The sequence below is a fragment of the Vulpes vulpes genome, chromosome 12, assembly GCF_048418805.1.
Source record: "Vulpes vulpes isolate BD-2025 chromosome 12, VulVul3, whole genome shotgun sequence".
Taxonomy (NCBI): Eukaryota; Metazoa; Chordata; class Mammalia; order Carnivora; family Canidae; genus Vulpes; species Vulpes vulpes.
The window spans coordinates 174,370,702-174,390,253 of record NC_132791.1 but is presented as its reverse complement, the minus strand read 5'-3'; the positions used below and the strand labels follow the sequence as shown (position 1 = coordinate 174,390,253).

Genomic DNA, 19,552 nt, shown 5'->3' with positions numbered 1-19,552 from the left:
TTGAAAACCACATAAAGATATCACAAGATCATAGACTAGTATCACTTATGAATATAGATGTATAAATCTTCAACAACATACTGGCAAACCAAATGGAGCACTATATAAAAAGGATTAGGCACCATGACAAGGTGTGATTTATTTAAGGAGGTCAGTGTAATCTACCATATCAGTAAAATAACGGATAGGTCATTGGTCACAGAAAGAACATTTGAAAAATTCCAACACCCATTTGTAATAAAAACACTCAACAAACTTGGATTAGAAGGGCATTTCCTCTACCTGATAAAGACATCCCATGTTCATGGATCAAAAGACTTAATATTGTTAATGAGACACTATTCTCAAAATTGATCTGCAATTTTTAAAAAAGATTTTATTTATTCAGTTGAGAGAGAGAGAGAGAGAGAGAGAGCAAGCTGGGGGAGGGGCAGAAGGAGAGGGAGTAGCAGACTACCTGCTGAGCCGGGTGTCTGACCCTGGGCTCTGACCCAGGATCCTGGGATCATGACCTGAGCTGAAGACAGATGCTTAACTGCCTGGGCACCCAGGTGCTCCTGATCTGCAGTTTTAATATAAACTTCATCAAAATTGCTATTGGCTTTTTTTTTTTTTTTTTTTGCATAAATTGAAAGCTGACTCTAAACTTTATGTGTGCATGCAAGGCTCCTGACTAGCCAACCCAAGCTTCAGAAAGAACAGTGTTGTTCTTTCAATGTCACTTCCCAATTTAAAAGTTTTCTGCAAAGCTTTAGTAGTAAAGACTATAGTACTACTATAATAATGGAATAGAGTTGAGAGTCCCAAAATAAACTGTTAAATTTGGTCAGTTGATTTTTGTCAAAGGTGCTAGGACTAGTTAATGGGTGGAATCATAGCCTTTCTAACAAACAAAAGTGCAACAATTGGAATACCTGTATGCCAAAGAATGAAGTTAGATCTCTTGTATTCACCTTGCTTCTGTTTTAGCTTATAATGGATCATAGATCTAAATGTAGGAGCTAAAACAAACTCTCAGAGGAAAAAATAGAAGTGTATCTTACTGCTGTAGGGTTAGGCAGTGGTTTCTTAGATATGACTCTCAAAGCGCAAGTGACAAAAGAAAAAAATACATACAACTTGCATTTCATTAAAATCAAAACTCACAAAGAAGATAATTAAAGGGGTTCCACCCACCCCTATAACAACTAGAATTTACATTTAAAAAATATTTTATTTATTCATGAGAGACAGAGAGAGAGAGAGAGAGAGAGAGAGAGAGAGAGAAGCAGAGACACAGGTAGAGGGGGAAGCAGGTTTCATGCATGGAGCTTGACGTGGGACTCGATCCTGGGTCTCCAGGATCAGGCCCTGGGCTGAAGGCAGCGCTGAAGTGCCGAGCCACCTGGGCTGCCCTAGAATTTACGTTTTTGAGTACACTTCATTAATATTTTGTGTGCATTTGTATGCTCATACAAGATTATATATTTTGTTCTATAACACGCATGTTTTACAGTCAAAAGATGTATCATTTTAATGGCTGCATAGTATTCTATCATATGCATATATTCAGATTCATTTAATGATTTCCCCAGTTTTATATTTTATTTATTTTGTAATGTTTTGGTTTTATATCATAATTACAAACACTATGGATAGCCTTGGATTTTTGCCTTTTTACAATTCTTATTAGTACCTTAGGATGATTTCCCACAAGTGCCATTTGTTTATGAGGATTTAGGATTTTGATTCACATGAAAGATTTATTTTTTAAGATTTTATTATGACACAAATTAAATACATACAAAATAGAAGAAAATATTATAATAAATCTCCACTTACCCATCCCTGGGCTTGCTTGTTTCTAAAGCATAGTTGTAATTTGACCTCTGGAGGGAATATATTCAAACAATGTGTGCCTGTCTCTTTAAACAGAGCATTTCCCCCTTGATATGTTTACTTTGAATCTGATTCCTGTATTTGTCTTTATACAGCCTATTTTCTCTTTTTTTCTTAATCTACTTTAAGGGATATTTTGATTTTATAGGTGTTGAAGCTAAGAGTTGGATAAACTGAGATGCACAGATAAAATTAGATTTTAGAATCTGGGTTTCATCCAGGGTGACCAGTTTTCCCGGGACGGTCCTTATTTTAGCACTGGAAGTCCTGTATCCTGGGGACCTCCTGGTGCCTGCTGCCCACTCACAGTCTAAGCCATTCCCCAGCAGAATGGCTTTGTGGTGTCACATCCCATTTCCAACTGATGAATCTTGAAGACAGTGAAGAGTTGGTTGTTCCTGTCAGAGCCCGGGTTATCCTTGGTTTTAGAGTGTTTGTGTCTGCACAGCATTGGATGTTTTGTTTTTCAGATCTCTTCATGTGCTTGTGTGCAATGCCGCGGCTTTTGCCCTACCCTGGAGCCTTACAAAAGATGGCCTGGAGACCACCTTCCAGGTGAATCACCTGGGGCACTTCTACCTTGTCCAGCTCCTTCAGGATGTCTTGTGCCGCTCAGCTCCTGCCCGAGTAGTTGTGGTCTCCTCCGAGTCCCATAGGTAGGTGAGAATCTGATGTTTCACATGCCCCCTTTCTTGTGCCATCCAACATCTCTCCAAGGCTCCTGGTCCTGAAAATGCTTTTTCAGTAATGCTTCTCTGGAAAGTGTGGGTGTATATTCAACCTGGCTTCTTGAATTGTTCCGAGGTCTCTCTCTCTTTTGAGATTGTGGAGGATTATTTGGGGTTTTTTGTCTACAACAGTGCGGATGGTTTCTACAACTATACTTCAAGCCCCTCATTGATTTTGCTTCGAGATGGAATAATAATTGATTAAATCTGAATGCCTGACCTTTATCGATTTGTCATTCAACAACTTCAACACCTCACCAAGAAGAATGTGCAGTTATTCTAGCAGGAGAAACAATGCAATTAAAGACTGCGAGATGAAATCCAATTGTTTTATAATGAGAAATTAGGGAATTCAATGCAGACATTAGCTGTGTAATTGTAGAAAGGGAAGTACTATAGTTAGAACATATTAGAAATCTGGCCATGCCTCTTTTGGTTAAAATTTCAATTAAAACATCAGATGGCACTTCTCTTCTATTACCATTAGGAGAATATCCAATTGACTAAAAAGGCATTTGAAAATTTCATCGTATTTTCAGCATATTTGTTTCTGGAGCTGGATAAACAACTATTTGTCTAAAGAGAAGTAGTCAGAGAAGACAAAGGGCTTCCCTGGTGAGGCTAGATTTAATGCATGTTAGGGAGATTTTCCTGGTGTGGTTGGGAGCTTTCACTCTCAGCAAAGTAGCTGGAAAAAAAATAATGTGCAAGGACCTATTTTTTCCCTTCTTCTCCGTCTTAAGTCCTGAAATGTTTTAGTGACCCAGAATGAAGCTTATTTTTTTAATCATGCTTCCATAAAATGTAACCCCTGGGACTTGGAAGAGAGAGACCAGCCAAGGGTTAGCCTGAACCCTTTATCACTCCCAAACACAGGGGCTTATGGTATAAGTGACACATTGCAGATAGATTTACTTTTACCATTTTAAATTTATGATGGCTGAAATGAAAGGGAAATGCCCGTAATAATCCTCCCCCGTGTTAAAAGACACGAAACATCTAGTAATTAGGTGGTAACAAAATCTGGACATCCTTATCTTTGCAAATCACACCAGGTTTGTGAGGAAAAAAAAAAATAAGTGGAGTGGCCCTGCTCAGGGGCGAGGGAGGCCACTGTGGGGGCCGGCGCGGGAGAGCGAGCTCCGGAAATAAATCTGCCAGCCCCGATCGTTTGCCAGATGTGGAGGGCACCACGGGATATGTTTAAATGAGTTGGTATTTAATGGGAGATTATGTTGAATTGTCAGCTGCTTGCTTCCCTTTGTAAATCTGTATCTCAAATGGTATTTCATGTGACGTCTTTGTTCTCTTCTTAACTGCCGCATAATTCGAGCCTACCTTGGAGATCTGAATCTTAATTTCATGTAACAGATGAATTGGAAGGAAGAGCCCTGATCTCCTGAATTAGATCCATTTTAGTTTATAGACCAGGACTTCCTGAAATGGTTATCAGGCCCACTCCGGTCTGGTGATTGGCACTGTTTTTTTCTGCTTTCCGGTCAGCCTTTGCACATGTGAAGGGGTATTTTTACAAAATGCTAATTCCCCCATACTGGTGTGTTTTTTACACTTGTGTTATCCTCCTGTGGTGCCCAAGAGGCAGTGTGAATACTGGGTGCATAGTCCTGGGAAAGCACTTACTCGCTGCTCAAGGACCCAGAGCCCTAAACCATGTTGTAAAATGGAAGTGTTGATATCTAATTACCTCCATAAACCTTGGCGGAGTCTCTTCGTTGGAGTCAAGACCCCCTGTTAGGGGAAAAATAAAGTCCTATGTTTGCAGAAAATATTATACCAGACTGCCCCAGGGCAAAATATTTATTAGCCTCCCTGTGTCTTCACTGTATTTTACTTACTTATCTGGAGTCTGAGCAAGTGAATGGAGTTTCTACATACCCAAAATACATCATATTAAAATGAGAACTCGCCTTCCTTGCTGTGAAAAATTTTCAGATAACAATTAAAATAGAATGAAAAGAGCGAGCAGAGGGCTGGCTGAACAACTCTGAATGGCTGCAGCTGTGTTGAGTGCCAAGTTGCTACACACAAACACACACACACGCACACACATAACTTTTGATGCAAATTCAGTCTTATTCTTTGAACATACCAGCTTTTGTCTACACAGAATCCAGACTAATTATTTTTGTTTGGTAATTTAAAAATCCTCAGTTAAAAAAAAAATAAAGGAGCAGTATATATAGAAATACAAGATAGAGGTTCCCACAAACAGCAAATGTTAATGTCCAGAGAGCAAATGTTAACATTTTACTGTATGGGTAGGAGGATAATTCTATTAAGACATTATTGTGTGGTTTTGTCAATTTTTCAACTTGAAAACAGAGTCGGCAGCCTTTGAAGAGTTGTTTTATTGCCTCTTGAGCTGAGAGGTGAATATGGTCGTTTTTCAGGAAGCCTGTCCTGGTTCTGAGGGATCAGAAAGCTTGCCCACCCTTCCCGCTTCCTGGAGGACTGTCAATACAAGCTAATCAGGCCTTCAAAATGAGCCTGCTGTTCAGGAGATCAGCAGGGCAGGAAATCAGGGGTTCACTTACGGAGGGGGGCTGCTTGCCAAGAGTGGGCCTGCCATTTAGTAGCTGTGCTTCTCTGTCCTAAGAACTTCCTTCAACTTGGTTTCATCTGGTCATCATAGTGTGTGTGTGTGTGTGTGTGTGTGTGTGTGTCTATGTTTTATCTTGTTTCGAGATGAAGGACTAGGAATGATTTCCTTTCCCCCTCTTACCCTCTCTAGTGTTCTGCAGTCATGAGATACTTCTGTGTTGTCCTTAAAAACCAAAACAGGGAATTCATTCTAAACTTTAGAAGTGCCATGTGCAAATATTGATAAAGAACATAGAGGACCTGAAGCTAATGCTAGATTGTCCCATTGGAACAAGGAAACTTGGCCCTTAGTTTGGAATTCTCAACCCATGATCAAACTTTAATTCTCTAATCCTATATTTAGTCCCCACTATGTGTCAGGCATTGTGGTAGGCATTATGCAAGAGACTTACTGTCTACCTTCCAAGAATTCACAGTCCAGAGTTGCAAGCAGGTAAATAAATGGCTTGCAGTCTGGCATGGTAAGGACAGAGGCACAGTGTGCAGGTAAAATGCAAAGATGGTATGACTTGCTTTGTTACTGATGTTGAAGGGGGGTGGTGCGAGGTTATTGAACACTAGAAATATCATGCATGGCCTGGGTCCTGGTGAGTGGGAACCTACTTTCCATGGAAACATGTTTCAGTCTACTTTGCATGGCTCCTTTCAGTCTGTCCCCCATTGCCACCTAAGAAATCATTGTGACAACAAGCAGTTGGGGGAGTTTCCTGGAAGAAATGGCACTCAAATTGGGTTGGGCTAAACAGATATGCCAAAATGGCTTCCAACAACATTGATGGAAGAAGAGTGAAGAATGAGAGAAGGATGTTATTTTTATGCCACACTATTTAGATGCTGTCTAGATCCTTGATCCTTCTTTCTACTCATAGTAGGTAGAATTTCCAAGACATGGCCCATTCCTTGGATCATTAGGTTCTCCACAGTCTCTTTTTGTAGTATCTTGTTACTACGTTGAAATAAAGTTCAAAAACGATATAACTTCACTGCATAAGTGTATTTTAATTCAATATGCTAGCTTAACTGTAATGGGAAGAAAAAATAAATGTGAGACAAAATAGCATGTTTTCTTCCTCGAGCAGGACTACAGGAAAGGTAAGTAATCAGATGTGCATGCCTATGGATAAATCACCTCCATTGGGATACTCACAAATGCAGACTGTTAACAGGTGTGTGGCAGTGCAGACTCAAATATTACCAGCATGGAATCAAGCCTCACTTCCCCCAAAACCCCACGAAATCTGAACATGCATTCATTCTTCATTCGCATGGCTGTTATACTACACTCTTGGAAATGCAGTGGATGTTAAAACTGTGTATATATGTAAAACACAGCCAGGCTCTAGGCTCAGATAATTACAGACAGGCTCTTCATCTGTGTGAATGTCCAGTGGACCAATCTTCACTGAGCAAGACTCTGTCTGCATTGCAGGACATCTACCATCCCCGGCCCCTGCCGGCAATCATTATAACAACCAGAACAAGGCCCCCATAAATTTTCAAATTTCCCGCTAAGTTCTACTGCTTTAGATGATTAAGCTCAGAAGTCTGGGCCCTTCCTGTGGTTTGGGGACTTGGAGACAGGCAGCCAACAATTAGTTTCAAGGTCTTGGTGCTGTATCCATGATAACATTTCTGGCCATCGGCTTTGTTGATGACTTTAGAGCAGCAATGTCATTTAACACCAGAAATTGGATGTCACTGACTGAGTCTTGCAGAAGGGATATTTAATTTCCATTAAAACGTGAATTTCATCTATCCCTGTGATGCTTTTCCTTGGTCATAGCTCAACCTGAGCTGCTTATATTAAGGAACAACCAGAGTATTCCACAATTTTCATTTTGCCTTTTGCTTCTATTTCCATAGCAGTTACCCAGAGTGCTCTCCTTATGTTTCCTTCTTACTTGGTGCAAATGCCCAGACTTAATTTAGTGAAGGAAATGTTTAGGGGTCCTTAACCATCATCATCTAGAAAATCCCTTTTGTCACCATCCTTCTTTTTTCTTTTAGGGCAGTCATTACTTTGTTACCTAAGAAAGGAAGAAAGAAAAAAAAGAAAGAAAAAGAAAAAATGGAAAGAACCAAACAGCTGGTGTTTAATGACTCCGTCAGACCCAATTATAAAACATCAACTACTTAGTTTGATTTGTGTGTATCCATGCCATGGGTATACTTAAAAACAGTAGACTCTGCCAGAACTCATTTTGGCTTTGTTTACATTTATCTTTTAAACGTATAAGACTATTGATGGCACCTCACCAAGGTTATAACCCCTTTATAATCATTAATTTTTAATCTGGAAAAGAGTCTTGGGGGCAGCAAGTCTCATCTATATTTACTTGGATGCTAAAATGAAAATATACAGGACTCATGCGTTGGCTAAAACAACCCAGGAAAACCCCGTCAAAGGTTAGGAATGTGATATCTTTCTGCTTCCAAAAGCAGCAGCCCTTTATTTAAGATGCTTTTCCATTTAATTTAATTATCCTTGAACTTCCTGTTGAAGGTTTTAAAAAAATCAGTGTTAGAGGCAGGAGGGAGTTCAAGCGTGTTAAGATTGCCCCATTTCTGAGTTTGGGCCTTTATTTACTCTGTCTTTGGACTCAGTTGGTTTATAGTGTTAAATCACTATTGTCAGTTTCTAGGGGAGACTGTTCCTATGTTTGCACAATTGTGTTCTCAGTTGTCTCAGAACTAATTTCTCAGATTTCTAATAATAAAAAAAAGATGCTATTATCAGAAGTCAGAGATTGGCTGCTTCACATCCTATGTCTTTTTTTTTTTTTTTTTAAGATTCACAGATATTAATGATTCCTCGGGAAAACTGGACTTCAGCCGCCTTTCTCCATCTAAAAGTGACTATTGGGCCATGCTGGCTTACAACCGGTCCAAGCTCTGCAATATTCTCTTCTCCAACGAGCTCCACCGCCGCCTGTCACCTCGCGGGGTCACATCGAATGCCGTGCATCCTGGAAACATGATGTACTCCTCCATTCATCGCAACTGGTGGGTGTACACGCTGCTGTTTACCTTGGCCCGGCCATTCACCAAGTCCATGGTAAGTAAATGGATTCTGTTGCCGCAGACACCTTCAGTGTGCCATTATGGACATGTGCATTTTCTTCAGCTTCTTGTCTCTTGTAGTGATGGATCTGGTCTTGACGGTCACATCCTCAGACCTGTCAAAGCCATCAGAAAGGGCTCTCAGATGCACCTTGATTGACTTAGAATGCATTTGTTTCTCTAAAGGCGTCTTGGAGGGCTGGATGGTAGATGTGCTTTGAAGTATTGTGTTAAGAATAGCTGGAAGTTTTGATGGAAATGGTTTGCTTTCTTTTGATGCAATTGTTTTATTAGTCTTATGCAGAAAGCATGGCATTTGATAATGGTGTTTCAGGTCAGCAGGTGAAAAACATGGATTTGTGACCACTGAATTATCAGAAGAAGTGATTCCTTTGTCTCCACTGAGAATCTTATAATTGATGTTCTAACCTCACCTGGTGAATCTTTTGTTGGTTGGAAGTGCATTTTATCCTTTACCTCCCCAAAGGTGAATCATTTTGGATGAATCACACTTCTGTGGTTAGATTTGGAAATGTTCACAAAGGCAAATATGAAGTTTTTACATTTTTAATGGTTGTATAACAGCCATATCTAGAAACTTCTTCCATGAAACATTTTAATAGAAAGTCTTTTAAGTGAACAATGCATATTTTACATGATATATTCGGTATGGTATTTTTCGAAACCAGAGGGCTCTAAAAACACTGTGAAATAGTGCATTCTAGTACAATTCCAGTTAAATAACTTAGTATCTAATCTTCAGAAAGGCCCAAACACATTTTGGCTCCTACAAGTATCACAAGGTGAACTCATTATCCTGGGGGAATGATCCTATGCCTCTGATTACAGTTTGTCTCCTCTAGTGGTTGTTCCCACGTACCATGGTAAGGCACTTTAACCAGTCCTACCTAGCCTGATTCCTCACAACTAACATGGTGGTATGGGTTGATATGGGGATTGACCATAACGGATATGACATTTATAATAATGAGTATAGAATTTCTGTTGAGACTTTAATCTGACTTACCAGCATGGGATCCACATACCATATATGACTATGGAGCCCTTGAAAAGTGGCTAATACACTAGGAAACTGAATTGTAAATTTGATTTTACTTTAATTAATTTAGATTTATAATTCATTTAGACTTTAAATAGTTGCATGTACCTAATGGTTGCCAGACTGGAAGGCACAGTTAAATAATGTGCTGAGCATGGTGTCTGTGTAGGAGATGTGTAGTATTCCTATTATGGTGGTTGTTATTCTTGTTGTTATATTACCTTTGGAGAGGATTATTCTCCCATGTCATTTTTTTGTGTTGCATATAAGGGTCACAACTAAAGGAGTCTGTAAACTGGGAGTCTCGCGGTGGTATTTGGATGAACCTCTGTCTCTGTCCCCAGAGGCCCAAAGAGAAGGTTATTGACAAAGTAGGAAGGGTATCCAGATAAAGAGAGCCTGGTCTTCAGCCTGTACTTCTGGTCCTCCAGGAAGCCATAGTAGAATGAACTTTCCATGTCCTTGTCCCCAGGTAACTAAAAAACAGCATCTTTTATCAGCCACACATGTACTTTTTTAGATAAGCATATAGATTATGAAGACTGTGAAATATGTATGTAGGTTTAGACTTGTAGGAAATTTCTAATAATATCTTCATATATTTAGGTATTTGGTGGTATTCCTAGCCATCAGCGTTCTATGATTTGGTTTATAAAACGGTGGAATGGGACCAACTTGTCAAGCTCATAGACAGTCATTTCTAGTTCATAAACATTTTGGACTCTGCATATGTGGGAGAGGCATGAGCATGACCTGGAACCTGGGATGAGTCTGTGTCACTGGTGGGACAGACTAGGCTTACTGGGAAAGTCAATCTGGTGTTTTATCCTTCTGTACGTGGCTTGACATTGCTTCTATCATGATAAGATACTTGTCTCATGGACACAGATGCACTTCTACTTTTTTTTTTTTTTGAATAATGTATTTACTTGACAGAGATAGAATACAAGCAGGGGGAGCCCCAGGAAGAGGGAGAGGGAGAAGCAGACTCCCTGCTGATCAGGGATCCTGATGTGGGGCTTGATCCCAGGACCCCAGGATCACAACCAGAGCAAAGGCAGATGCTTAACCGACTGAGCCACCCAGTGCCCTGCACTTCTGCCTTTTTAACACAAATTTATTTTTGGACATAAGCCATATAGTTGCATTCCATTCTCATCCCATGTGAAAGCTGGCTTCCTAAATGCTCATGAAGAAGCTTAGCATGTATACAGTGTCCTCATGACCAGTGGCTGTCTGTGCATCATGGCTCCATCCGTGTTTTACTCCAGAAGTGTCTCCCTTGACATGAGTGTTGTGAAGTACACATCCCATTGCACAAGGTCAAGGAATAAAGCAGCACAGCCCAGCCTTGAGCTTGGAGGCTCTGCTTTTGCTTCTCCACCAGAGCTGGCTCCCTGAAGTATTAAACAACAGTATTCTAATATCAATGTCCCTGTTTTATTTGCTGTGACTTGCTGTGACTACGGTGATTTTAGTTACAGTAATTAGGTCACCCTTCATGGAGTCAGGCTATTTTAAGTGCCTCTTTAAGGAATATTGTTGCAGATCAGTAATTTTACAATTGGATGTTCTTGTGCAACTTTATTAAATGTAATCTGTCTTTTAAATGTTGCCCTTTTACAGTTATACATTTCTAATTGTTGCTGTAAATGCATTATCACTTTGAAATTAATTAATTTTTCCATTTTGGCCGCCTGCAGTATAATAATCACTAATGAGAAATTCACAGGGATTAATCTCAGCACAGCGATCCCTACTGGTAAATCTGTGTCTTTGGCACCTCGTCCCCTTGAGGTCTGGAGGTCAGGACAGGTGGATGAGGAGTCTGCGGGGGAAGCGTTTGTCTCCCTTCCCTCTGATTTATGCAAAAATAAAACAATACATACAAATGGGAATAGGATTTCTTAAAAGTAAGCTTTACCCTCAATGTTGCGCTTGAACTCACAATCCTGAAATCAAGAGTTGCATGCTCTACCTATGAAACCAGCCAGCACGACACCCCAAGAATAAGGCTGTCCTTAAATACTGTTTAAAAAATACACAGAATTCTTTAGCTGCTTTTGAAATATCTTAAGGGAAACTAAAGTTTGGTGGGAGCTTTCCGTTAGTGAAGTCACATCTATCATGTCTTTCTACTTTCTTTTATGCTATTAAAAATACTCAAAAAATTACATTTTGCCTATGTATATTTGAATATACATCATAAATATATATAAAGTATTCATACATAGGTATTTCTCCAAGTAACTTAATTCACAAAACCAGATCTGCTGGTAGTCGAGATTTTCAAGGGTAATTTTGGGTACTGGTGATTGTTGCTATGTGTGGGGCCTTTAGATTCCTGCTATACCCCCAGGCATGGTGCGACTTGGTGCATGAGGCTAGACATCGTGATGCTTTATGCCTCGGCGTAGATGCCTTCTTTATTCCTCACAGCGGTTCTGCTGTGTTAGTTCAAATATTAGAACTGTTGCCCTCCTTTTGTGCTTAAAAAGCACAGAGATCTTACCCAGTTTGCCCAGGAGAATGTCATACCTGCCTGCAGACCCTTCAGCGTCTCCTCCCAAATGCACTGTCAGAGGCACCACAGCGGCCCCCACCGTGTATATCTCTCCTGGTGCGGTTAGGTTTCCTTTTTCAGATGTTTGAAAGTACTTTCATGAACTTAACCCTCAGCCTCCTCCACCCCCCTGCCCCCCCAAACTTTCAGTTCTGGTAAACAACATCTGAGCTAGCATTCCTAGGTCCAAGCCAGCCCTTTGCGGATCGGTATGTAAATTTGAAGCCGAACGCTGTCACGTGGCCTCTTAGGGTGTTTTGTGCGACCAAATATTTATGTTGGCAGGTAACAGTAGAAAGAATATCATGTGTTAGGGTAGCAAGAGCTTAGCAGATGTTTTAGGGAACTGCGTTTTCAAATCATTTTACATTAAAAAACGGCTTGAGTTTGTAGAACTTCTGGAATGATTGAATTATGTTTCCTGCAGCCGTGTAAAGCCAGTCGTTGTGCTGAGTTTTAACAGATGTGCAGCTACTCTGCTAATGGATGGACCTGCAACGCCGGTTCTGTTGCAAAGTTATAAATTATAACTAGAAAAAAAGCACAAGATGTCATTCTTCTAACCTTCGCGAAAGCCAAGCTGAGTAATTCTGCCCTTGAATAACCCGCTGCAGGGTGATTTATAGTTGTATAATTTAAAACATAATGAAGGAGATAATAGATGTTGATTTGTTCTTTAAATTAGTGTTTTAGAAAAATACTTCTCCCCACTGCCACCTTTAAATACCTGCAGCTGACTACACTCTAGATACTATCAAGGACAAAACCCCCGTTCGAGTCTTTACTGGAGCAGAACGCAGGGGCTTTTTTCCTTTTTCTGTGTTGGGAGGAGGAGACACAGTTTTCAGTGTATAAATTTCAGCATATTCTTCACTAATCTAAATATTTTGGGACTCCCGAGTGAGGGTTGAATTCTCTGGCTGCCCTGCTCTTGCCAGTCCAGATATGTGAGAAGACGAGACTTCTAAGACCCCACTGTGGTTGGGTTGCACTTGACCTTTCCTGCAGAACCCCACAGGAGTACCTGGTGGCCATGCTTTTCCTGCCTAGGTCACATCCCTGCTACCTTACACGTTCTTCTTACTTTCCAGGATTATCTTTGGCATTGGTTTTATTAGTCACCTCTGATTCTGTCCAGAGCTTTAAAATTAACAGTGTTTGCTCAATTCAGAGTCCAAGGGATATGGCAAACTGAAAAAGAGCAAAGGATCTAGGATCATTAGGCCTGTATTCAAAACTCAACATTTCTACCTTTTTTAGTTATAGACTTTTGAAATGCTTCCGTCTCTGTGAGGCTCATTATTCTATGTCCGTTTTTGTGTTTTGGGCTGTGAGTTATTAACATACAGTTAAAAGTGTTTGGAATAATAGAGGTTTGTTTTTCTCATATATCCAGAAACCCAGGTGCTGCCAGGGGTATGTTTGGCTGCTGTAAAGACAGTTCCTTGGTGATTGTCTTAGCTTTTCCCTCATGCTTATAAGGTGGCTGCAGTAGTGCCAACCGTTGATTGCATCCTTTGTGATGAGGTCTAAAGGTAGGATGGAAGGGATGGGACCCGCCTCCTTGCATATTTCCCTTCTTTATCAAGGAAGAGAACATTCTGTCTCAGAACCGTACTCTGTAGCCCACTTTGCTTCAGATCCCACTGGCTGGGATTGAGTCCCTTGTCCATTCCCTAGGTGCAAGGGAAGTTGGGAAAGTGCATTTCTGGCATTTTGTATCTCATGGGTGGGAAGTGTGATCTGGTGGCAAGGGAAAAGGGTGGGGTAATGGCTTTTGAGCAGACTCTATTGAATAAGCATGCATACAGTTCTCTCATCTGTCAAGTGGGAATGCTGTCTATTTTATGGGGTCATTGTGAAAGCAATTTAGAATTGAATGGAAGGCACCGGGCATTGTCTGGTCCCCTTCCATGAAACCAGCTTCACTGAATTCAAGCTACTTACAGCCTCATTCTCCTTCCTTCTCCACAATGTTGAAGCATATTGTCCTTTAGCCTAAAACCTTCTTTTCCCTCCACTTTTAGTTATTTTTTACACATACTTCAAGACCCAATCCAAACATTACACACCAAGAAAGCATCAGATCAAGATCTGGACTGGACCCTCCTTTATATGCTCTCCTAAGAGCTGATGCTCCTGGTACCATCTGGCGCGTAATAGCACCCTATAAACACATGTCGAATGAATGAAGGAAGGAATCCCAGAATTTCTCCTCCATGATACTGAACACAGACACAGCTTAGAAAAAATAATGTGTGTGATTTTTGTATGTAATGCTTTTCTCCCCCTCTCTTGAAAGTCCTGTTTTTGCATTAACATTACTGTATCCCTGGTCCATAAAGTAAATGCTCAGTAAATATTTGTAAATGAATAAATGAAAGACGATTAGGTGCTTAATGAATGACAGCCATTAAGGCATCCCTTATCACTCGTCTGAGGTGGGCAGGGCACTGCAGTTCAGAATGTGCAGATGAGGAAGCAGATGAGGCCCAGGGCCCGGCTGGCATCCCACAGCTAGTACAGAGGAGAGCTGGGACCAGAACCCAGGCCGTCTCAGACTCCTGGGCAAATGTCGGATAAGGGATTTGCTAGGGGAGTGCATATGGGAGAAAACTGTAAGGAGAGAACCACAAGGCTCAGGGAAGACAGGGCAGGCTCCGTCCCATGCTACCTCCGGGGCACATTTCATAACCCGGTTAGTATTCATGTGTCATACTGGGATGTTATACCTACCTCATGGGCTTGTATTGAGAATTGAAGGAGCTGAGGAATGTATAGCATCTAGAATGGGCTTGATGCTCAACAAACATTAACTGGTATTACTGTTATTATTGACACATCTTGAGAATTAAAGATCATGAGTATATAGTATGCAGAACATGCTAGGTGCTCAATAAATATTTACTACTGTGGCTGTTTTTGTCATTGCTACTGTCATCATTATGTTTTCAGGCCAGCAAGAGGTTGCTTCTCTTCCAATGAGTCAATGCCCGTTCTCCCGGTGATGGCTCTGGATCTGTCACTGAAGGTCTCTTGCAACCATAGAAGCATAGAAACACCACATGCCAGCCCAAGTAACGTGCAGAATGGCAGCTACGACTCAGCGGGTTTCCATGGGGCACAATGCAGGCCCTCCTGGCTGTCTGTGTTTTTCCCTTGTTTTTTTGTTTTTTGTTTTTTAAACTAATATTTTATTTTATTTATTTATTTAGAGGATTTTATTTTTTGTGTTTGAGAGACAGCACACAGGAGTTGTGGGAGGAGCAGAGGGAGAGAGAGAGAGAGAGAGAGAGAGAATCTCAAGCAGACTCCGCACTGAGTGCCCAGCCCGACTCGGGGCTGGACCCAACAACCCCAAGATCGTGACCTGAGCCCAAATCAAGAGTCAGATGCCCGACCGACAGAGCCACTCAGGTGCGCCCCGGCTGTCTGTTTGAAGCTACCGTGTACACCTTAGCTTTAAGGGAAGATCAGCCCTTTCTTGTTAGACAAAGGGAAGGGAAATACACGGGGCTCCATGAGGCTGTAGCCTCTCATCGTGGCATTTTCCCTGCCTTGCTTTTCAGCGTTTTAAGTCTGTTTAGGCCTTTGTTCCTGAATGAGCACCCGAGAGGGTAAAAAGTGACTATCTGGCCTTAATATGTGTGACAAATTATTTAATGAACATTTAGCCAAGATTTGAAATTCCCCTAGTTTTATCTTCCTCGCCTTCCTTTCTCCTGTGTTCCTGTTGGCGTTTTGGTCATGTGCGACCTCGTCCCCACTCCCGTGCTAGCTCTTTTATTGCTTTTAAGTCCTTGGTGCCGCTTTTGATCCTATCCTCTCAGTTTCCTTTTCTCCAATTTCATGCTTCTTTCCAGTGGTTTTTGGCAGGAGCGCAGCATAGGCATTGGAGACCAGCGCGAGGAGACAGATGCCAGGCACTTGCATTGCCGCTGCACTGTGTCTTCTGTGGACAGTGATGTTTGCATAAGTCACCAGATGCCTTGGTCGTCCCTCACAAGGTGGACAGTGATGTGTGTGTTTAGCAGTAATAAAGAGGACGTGAATCTGGCAACCTGGGTTGTTCAGAAACTGAAACCCACACCTGCCCCTGCCCCTTCTTCTTCTTCTTCTTTTTTTTTTTAGTAAGATTTTATTTATTTATTCATGAGAGACACAGAGAGAGGCAGAGACACAAGCAGAGGGAGAAGCAGGCTCCGTGCAGGGAACCCGATGTGGGACTCGATCCTGGGAGGATCATGCCCTGGGCCTAAGGGAGGCACTCAACCCACTGAGTCACCCAGGCATCCCAGCCCCCACCCCTTCTTATGACACTAAGAGACAGACATGTTGAAAATGAGTTGAAGTTTTCATGTCATGTGCAAAGTTACTCAGTGCCAGGCTCCAGACCCCTACGTTTACACCTTTATGTCTTGACTCACTGAATTTAATTTTAGGGTTTGCTGTAGTCAAACCATTGTGTGTCTCTGAGCAAGTCGCTCATCCTCTCTAGGCCTCTGTAAAATGAGTCAGTTGACCAAATCAGTTGTCCCATGGGTTATGGATTTTAGACAACAGTATAATTTAAAATGAAATAAGAAAGGTATACTAATGTTGATTCATACTTTTAATTCTGAAACCATGAAAAACAAACGCACCACCATCAACTATCACCACTGACTAAGGAAGGGGTATTTTAGACTCGCCAGAGCAGAGGGAAGCTGAATGAAGGGATCCAGGGTTTGAATCAGGTGTATGCTGACCTGGCATAAGGAATTTCTTTTCTTCTCTCAAGCACCTATTTCAGCCGATGCCCTTTTATAAATATGACACCCCATCTACTTACATTCCAATTTCTGTAGGTCTGGATCCCCGGGCATGGCTTCCCTGGGCCCTCTGCTTCTGGTCAGCTCCCAGGCTGTACTCACAACACGAGCTGGGCTGTATGCATCTCAAGCAAGGCTCAGCTGGAGAAGGGTCCACTTCTAAGGTCATGTGCTTGTTGGCAGGATTCAGCTCCCTGTGACCTAATGGATTGGGCACTTTGGTTCCTCTCTGGTTCCCCTCACTGCATGGGCCTCCCCAGTGTGGCAGCTTGCTTTATCAGAGTATGGAAGCCAGGGAGGAGATAGCCTACCAGCAGTGTGAAGGGACAGCCCTTTGCCACTTGACCATGGAAGTGACATCTTGCTACTTTTGCCCATTCTGTTTGCTAGTAGCGAGTCACTGGGTGTGACCCACATTCACGGGGTGGGTGTCACAGTGGCCGGAGACTGGGAGGCAGGGAGCACATTCCAAGTTTAGTTTCATTGGTTTTTTTTCCATTGCCTTTTGAGAGGCTTATATGGTGGGAGATGTACTCACAGACTTTGATATTTTTTGGCCTCATGCCATCGCGTGTGTTAACCACACGTTGATGTTTTTGCCTTGCTGTTCTCCAGTTTGAGTTCTTTCTGTGTTCCTGTCTTCTTCTCTCTTTCTGGGCTGAGAGAGGTACTAAATGTACCCATTTTCGTTTTCTTATATATTTATGCATTTCTCCCTCATGATGGGAGATAAGATTTAGACCTTTAATAAGAAAGCTTATGAAAAGAATAAAGTAACGTGTGGATTATGTTTCCTAAAGTCAAATATTTATTTTCTTGCTGCTTTAGTAGAGGGGACCATGTTAATCGATGGCCCAAATTTTCTTTCTAAAGAAACACGAATTGCCGAGTTTTGTTTGAGTTTCAAAAATTGGCCAAAGACCCCGGACTTATTTTATATTTATTTATTTATTATTTTAAGCCATAAAGCTAGATAAGGCTCAGCGGTCATTTCCAAACCCATGTAGAATATTATTCTTATTCCAGACTATGTATATAGTCTTCAGGATTTCTTGTTTGGGTTTTGGATTTTTTTTTTTTTTTTAGTAGGAATGTAAGGAGGAAAACAGTGTTATTTTACTGTTTTCAAAAAATATTATAGAGATTGATTTTAAATGTTGAACACATTGATCTTGAATGTGTTCATGTTGTAAAACCTCTCCTTTAAAATGTATAATAAATAAAGTATTTATTTAGGAATATTCTAATTTCCCCTATGAAATACCACGCTTTTTCACTGAGCTGGGGCTTTTGTTTCTCCACATACCAACTTGTATAGAATCTGCACCACTTGAAACATTTCATCTTTGAGTTTTCACATGATGAGGTCTCTTTAATCATTTACATTTCGAAAAAAGAAAGTGAAATATTCTTTAAGAAGCCAAAGTAATCCACGGGAATGTATGGTGTTTGTTCAGCTGGATATCTTATTTATTTGAAGTACTGAGAGAAATCTCTTCTGACTGCTCAAAAAAGGGAAGAATAAACAGTAAGAGTGTCCAAGTAATCTGAGCTAGAAGGTCCCTCCTTTCACAGAAAAGTTATAAAAAGTATATTCGCCAGATCCAAAAAAAATACTGTATATCAACTACTGAGACCTGCATAATGTTTTCTTAGTATTCTCACTCTTTAGAAGAGAAAAAAAAAAAACTGTAAAATCTGGGAACTTAAAAATTTTTTTTGATATTTTAATATTCCTCGGCAGGTGAATGCAATAAGTCTGTTTTTCCTCCTGAGAGCATAACATGTTTTGTTGCCTTTTGTGTGTGCTATGTGTCGTTTGTCTCTTTGTTGACTGTATAACCATAAAAGACCACATAATGAAATTAGTGTGTTCAAAATCTCAGGGTTAACTCTGAGCACATTTCCTATAAAGAAGGCATTAAGAAGATGTTTAAAAGAAAAAAAAAAAGAAAAGAAAAGACATATAACGTATTTCAAAAGAATTAGATTCTGGAATGTATCCAGTCATGAAAATAATATAGATTTCTTCTCCTTTTGTTCTCTGTTAAAACCATTAGGACCGAGCTGGCGTATTTCTTGTGCATTAAATGTCGGGGAACATACCAAATTCCTTTATCCTGGACCTGGGTCTTTTCTCTGTTGTAGTTTGCTTTCCTCTCAATCTTAAGCTGGAGTACCACAACTTTGAGTGTCATTTTTGTCTCCCTGCCAGGCTCAAGGCTCTGTGGGATTCATATTTAAATCCAGGGTGGAGGCCTTTTTCATCCAAAGCCAAATTAAAAAAATAAAAAAGAAAATAAATTAAGCTGACCTTTGCCATCTCTACCACTGATATGCCTCTATGTTACAATGCAATGTTAAGATTTGAAATGTATTCATTATAGTATGGGCGATTCACTGTGAGTTTTCCTCAAATGAGTGTGTGTTCTATGAGCCTAGGGGACAAAGCCCAATAACAACAAAACCCATAGCTCACCTTTATCAGGATTCACCTTTTATGTGTCCACTCCTCTATTTCCTGCTGTCCACAGCCAACAGTATTAGGTGGATAGGAATAGAGAAGAGCATGGGCATGTGTTTCTTGGAAGAAGAATGTATCATGATGCTAGTACAGAGGCCATCCCTGGGCTTTGACGGCAGAGACACCAGGCACCCAGTTTCCACCCTTCTTGATGGGAACATCTATAATCATGGATAAATCACACCACATCTCTGGATCTCAAGTTTCTTTTCTCTTTTGAAATGGAGGAAGAGGTCTTACTGACTTCTAAGGCTACACAAGAAGCTCTTGTCGGGGATGTTGTCTATTATTTGACCGTAAAACATG

General features: G+C 40.9%; 1 protein-coding gene across 3 annotated transcripts in view; it reads left to right on the top strand.

Annotated features, from left to right (window-relative positions):
• Positions 1-19,552, top strand: part of WWOX (WW domain containing oxidoreductase) — a 954,836-nt gene that overhangs the window by 270,069 nt on the left and 665,215 nt on the right. For all 3 annotated transcript variants that reach the window (XM_072731475.1, XM_072731473.1, XM_072731474.1), the window contains exons 7-8: positions 2,349-2,534; positions 8,019-8,283. In XM_072731475.1, coding sequence (XP_072587576.1) covers positions 2,349-2,534; positions 8,019-8,283 — 451 coding nt within the window. The remainder of the gene's footprint in view (positions 1-2,348; positions 2,535-8,018; positions 8,284-19,552) is intronic.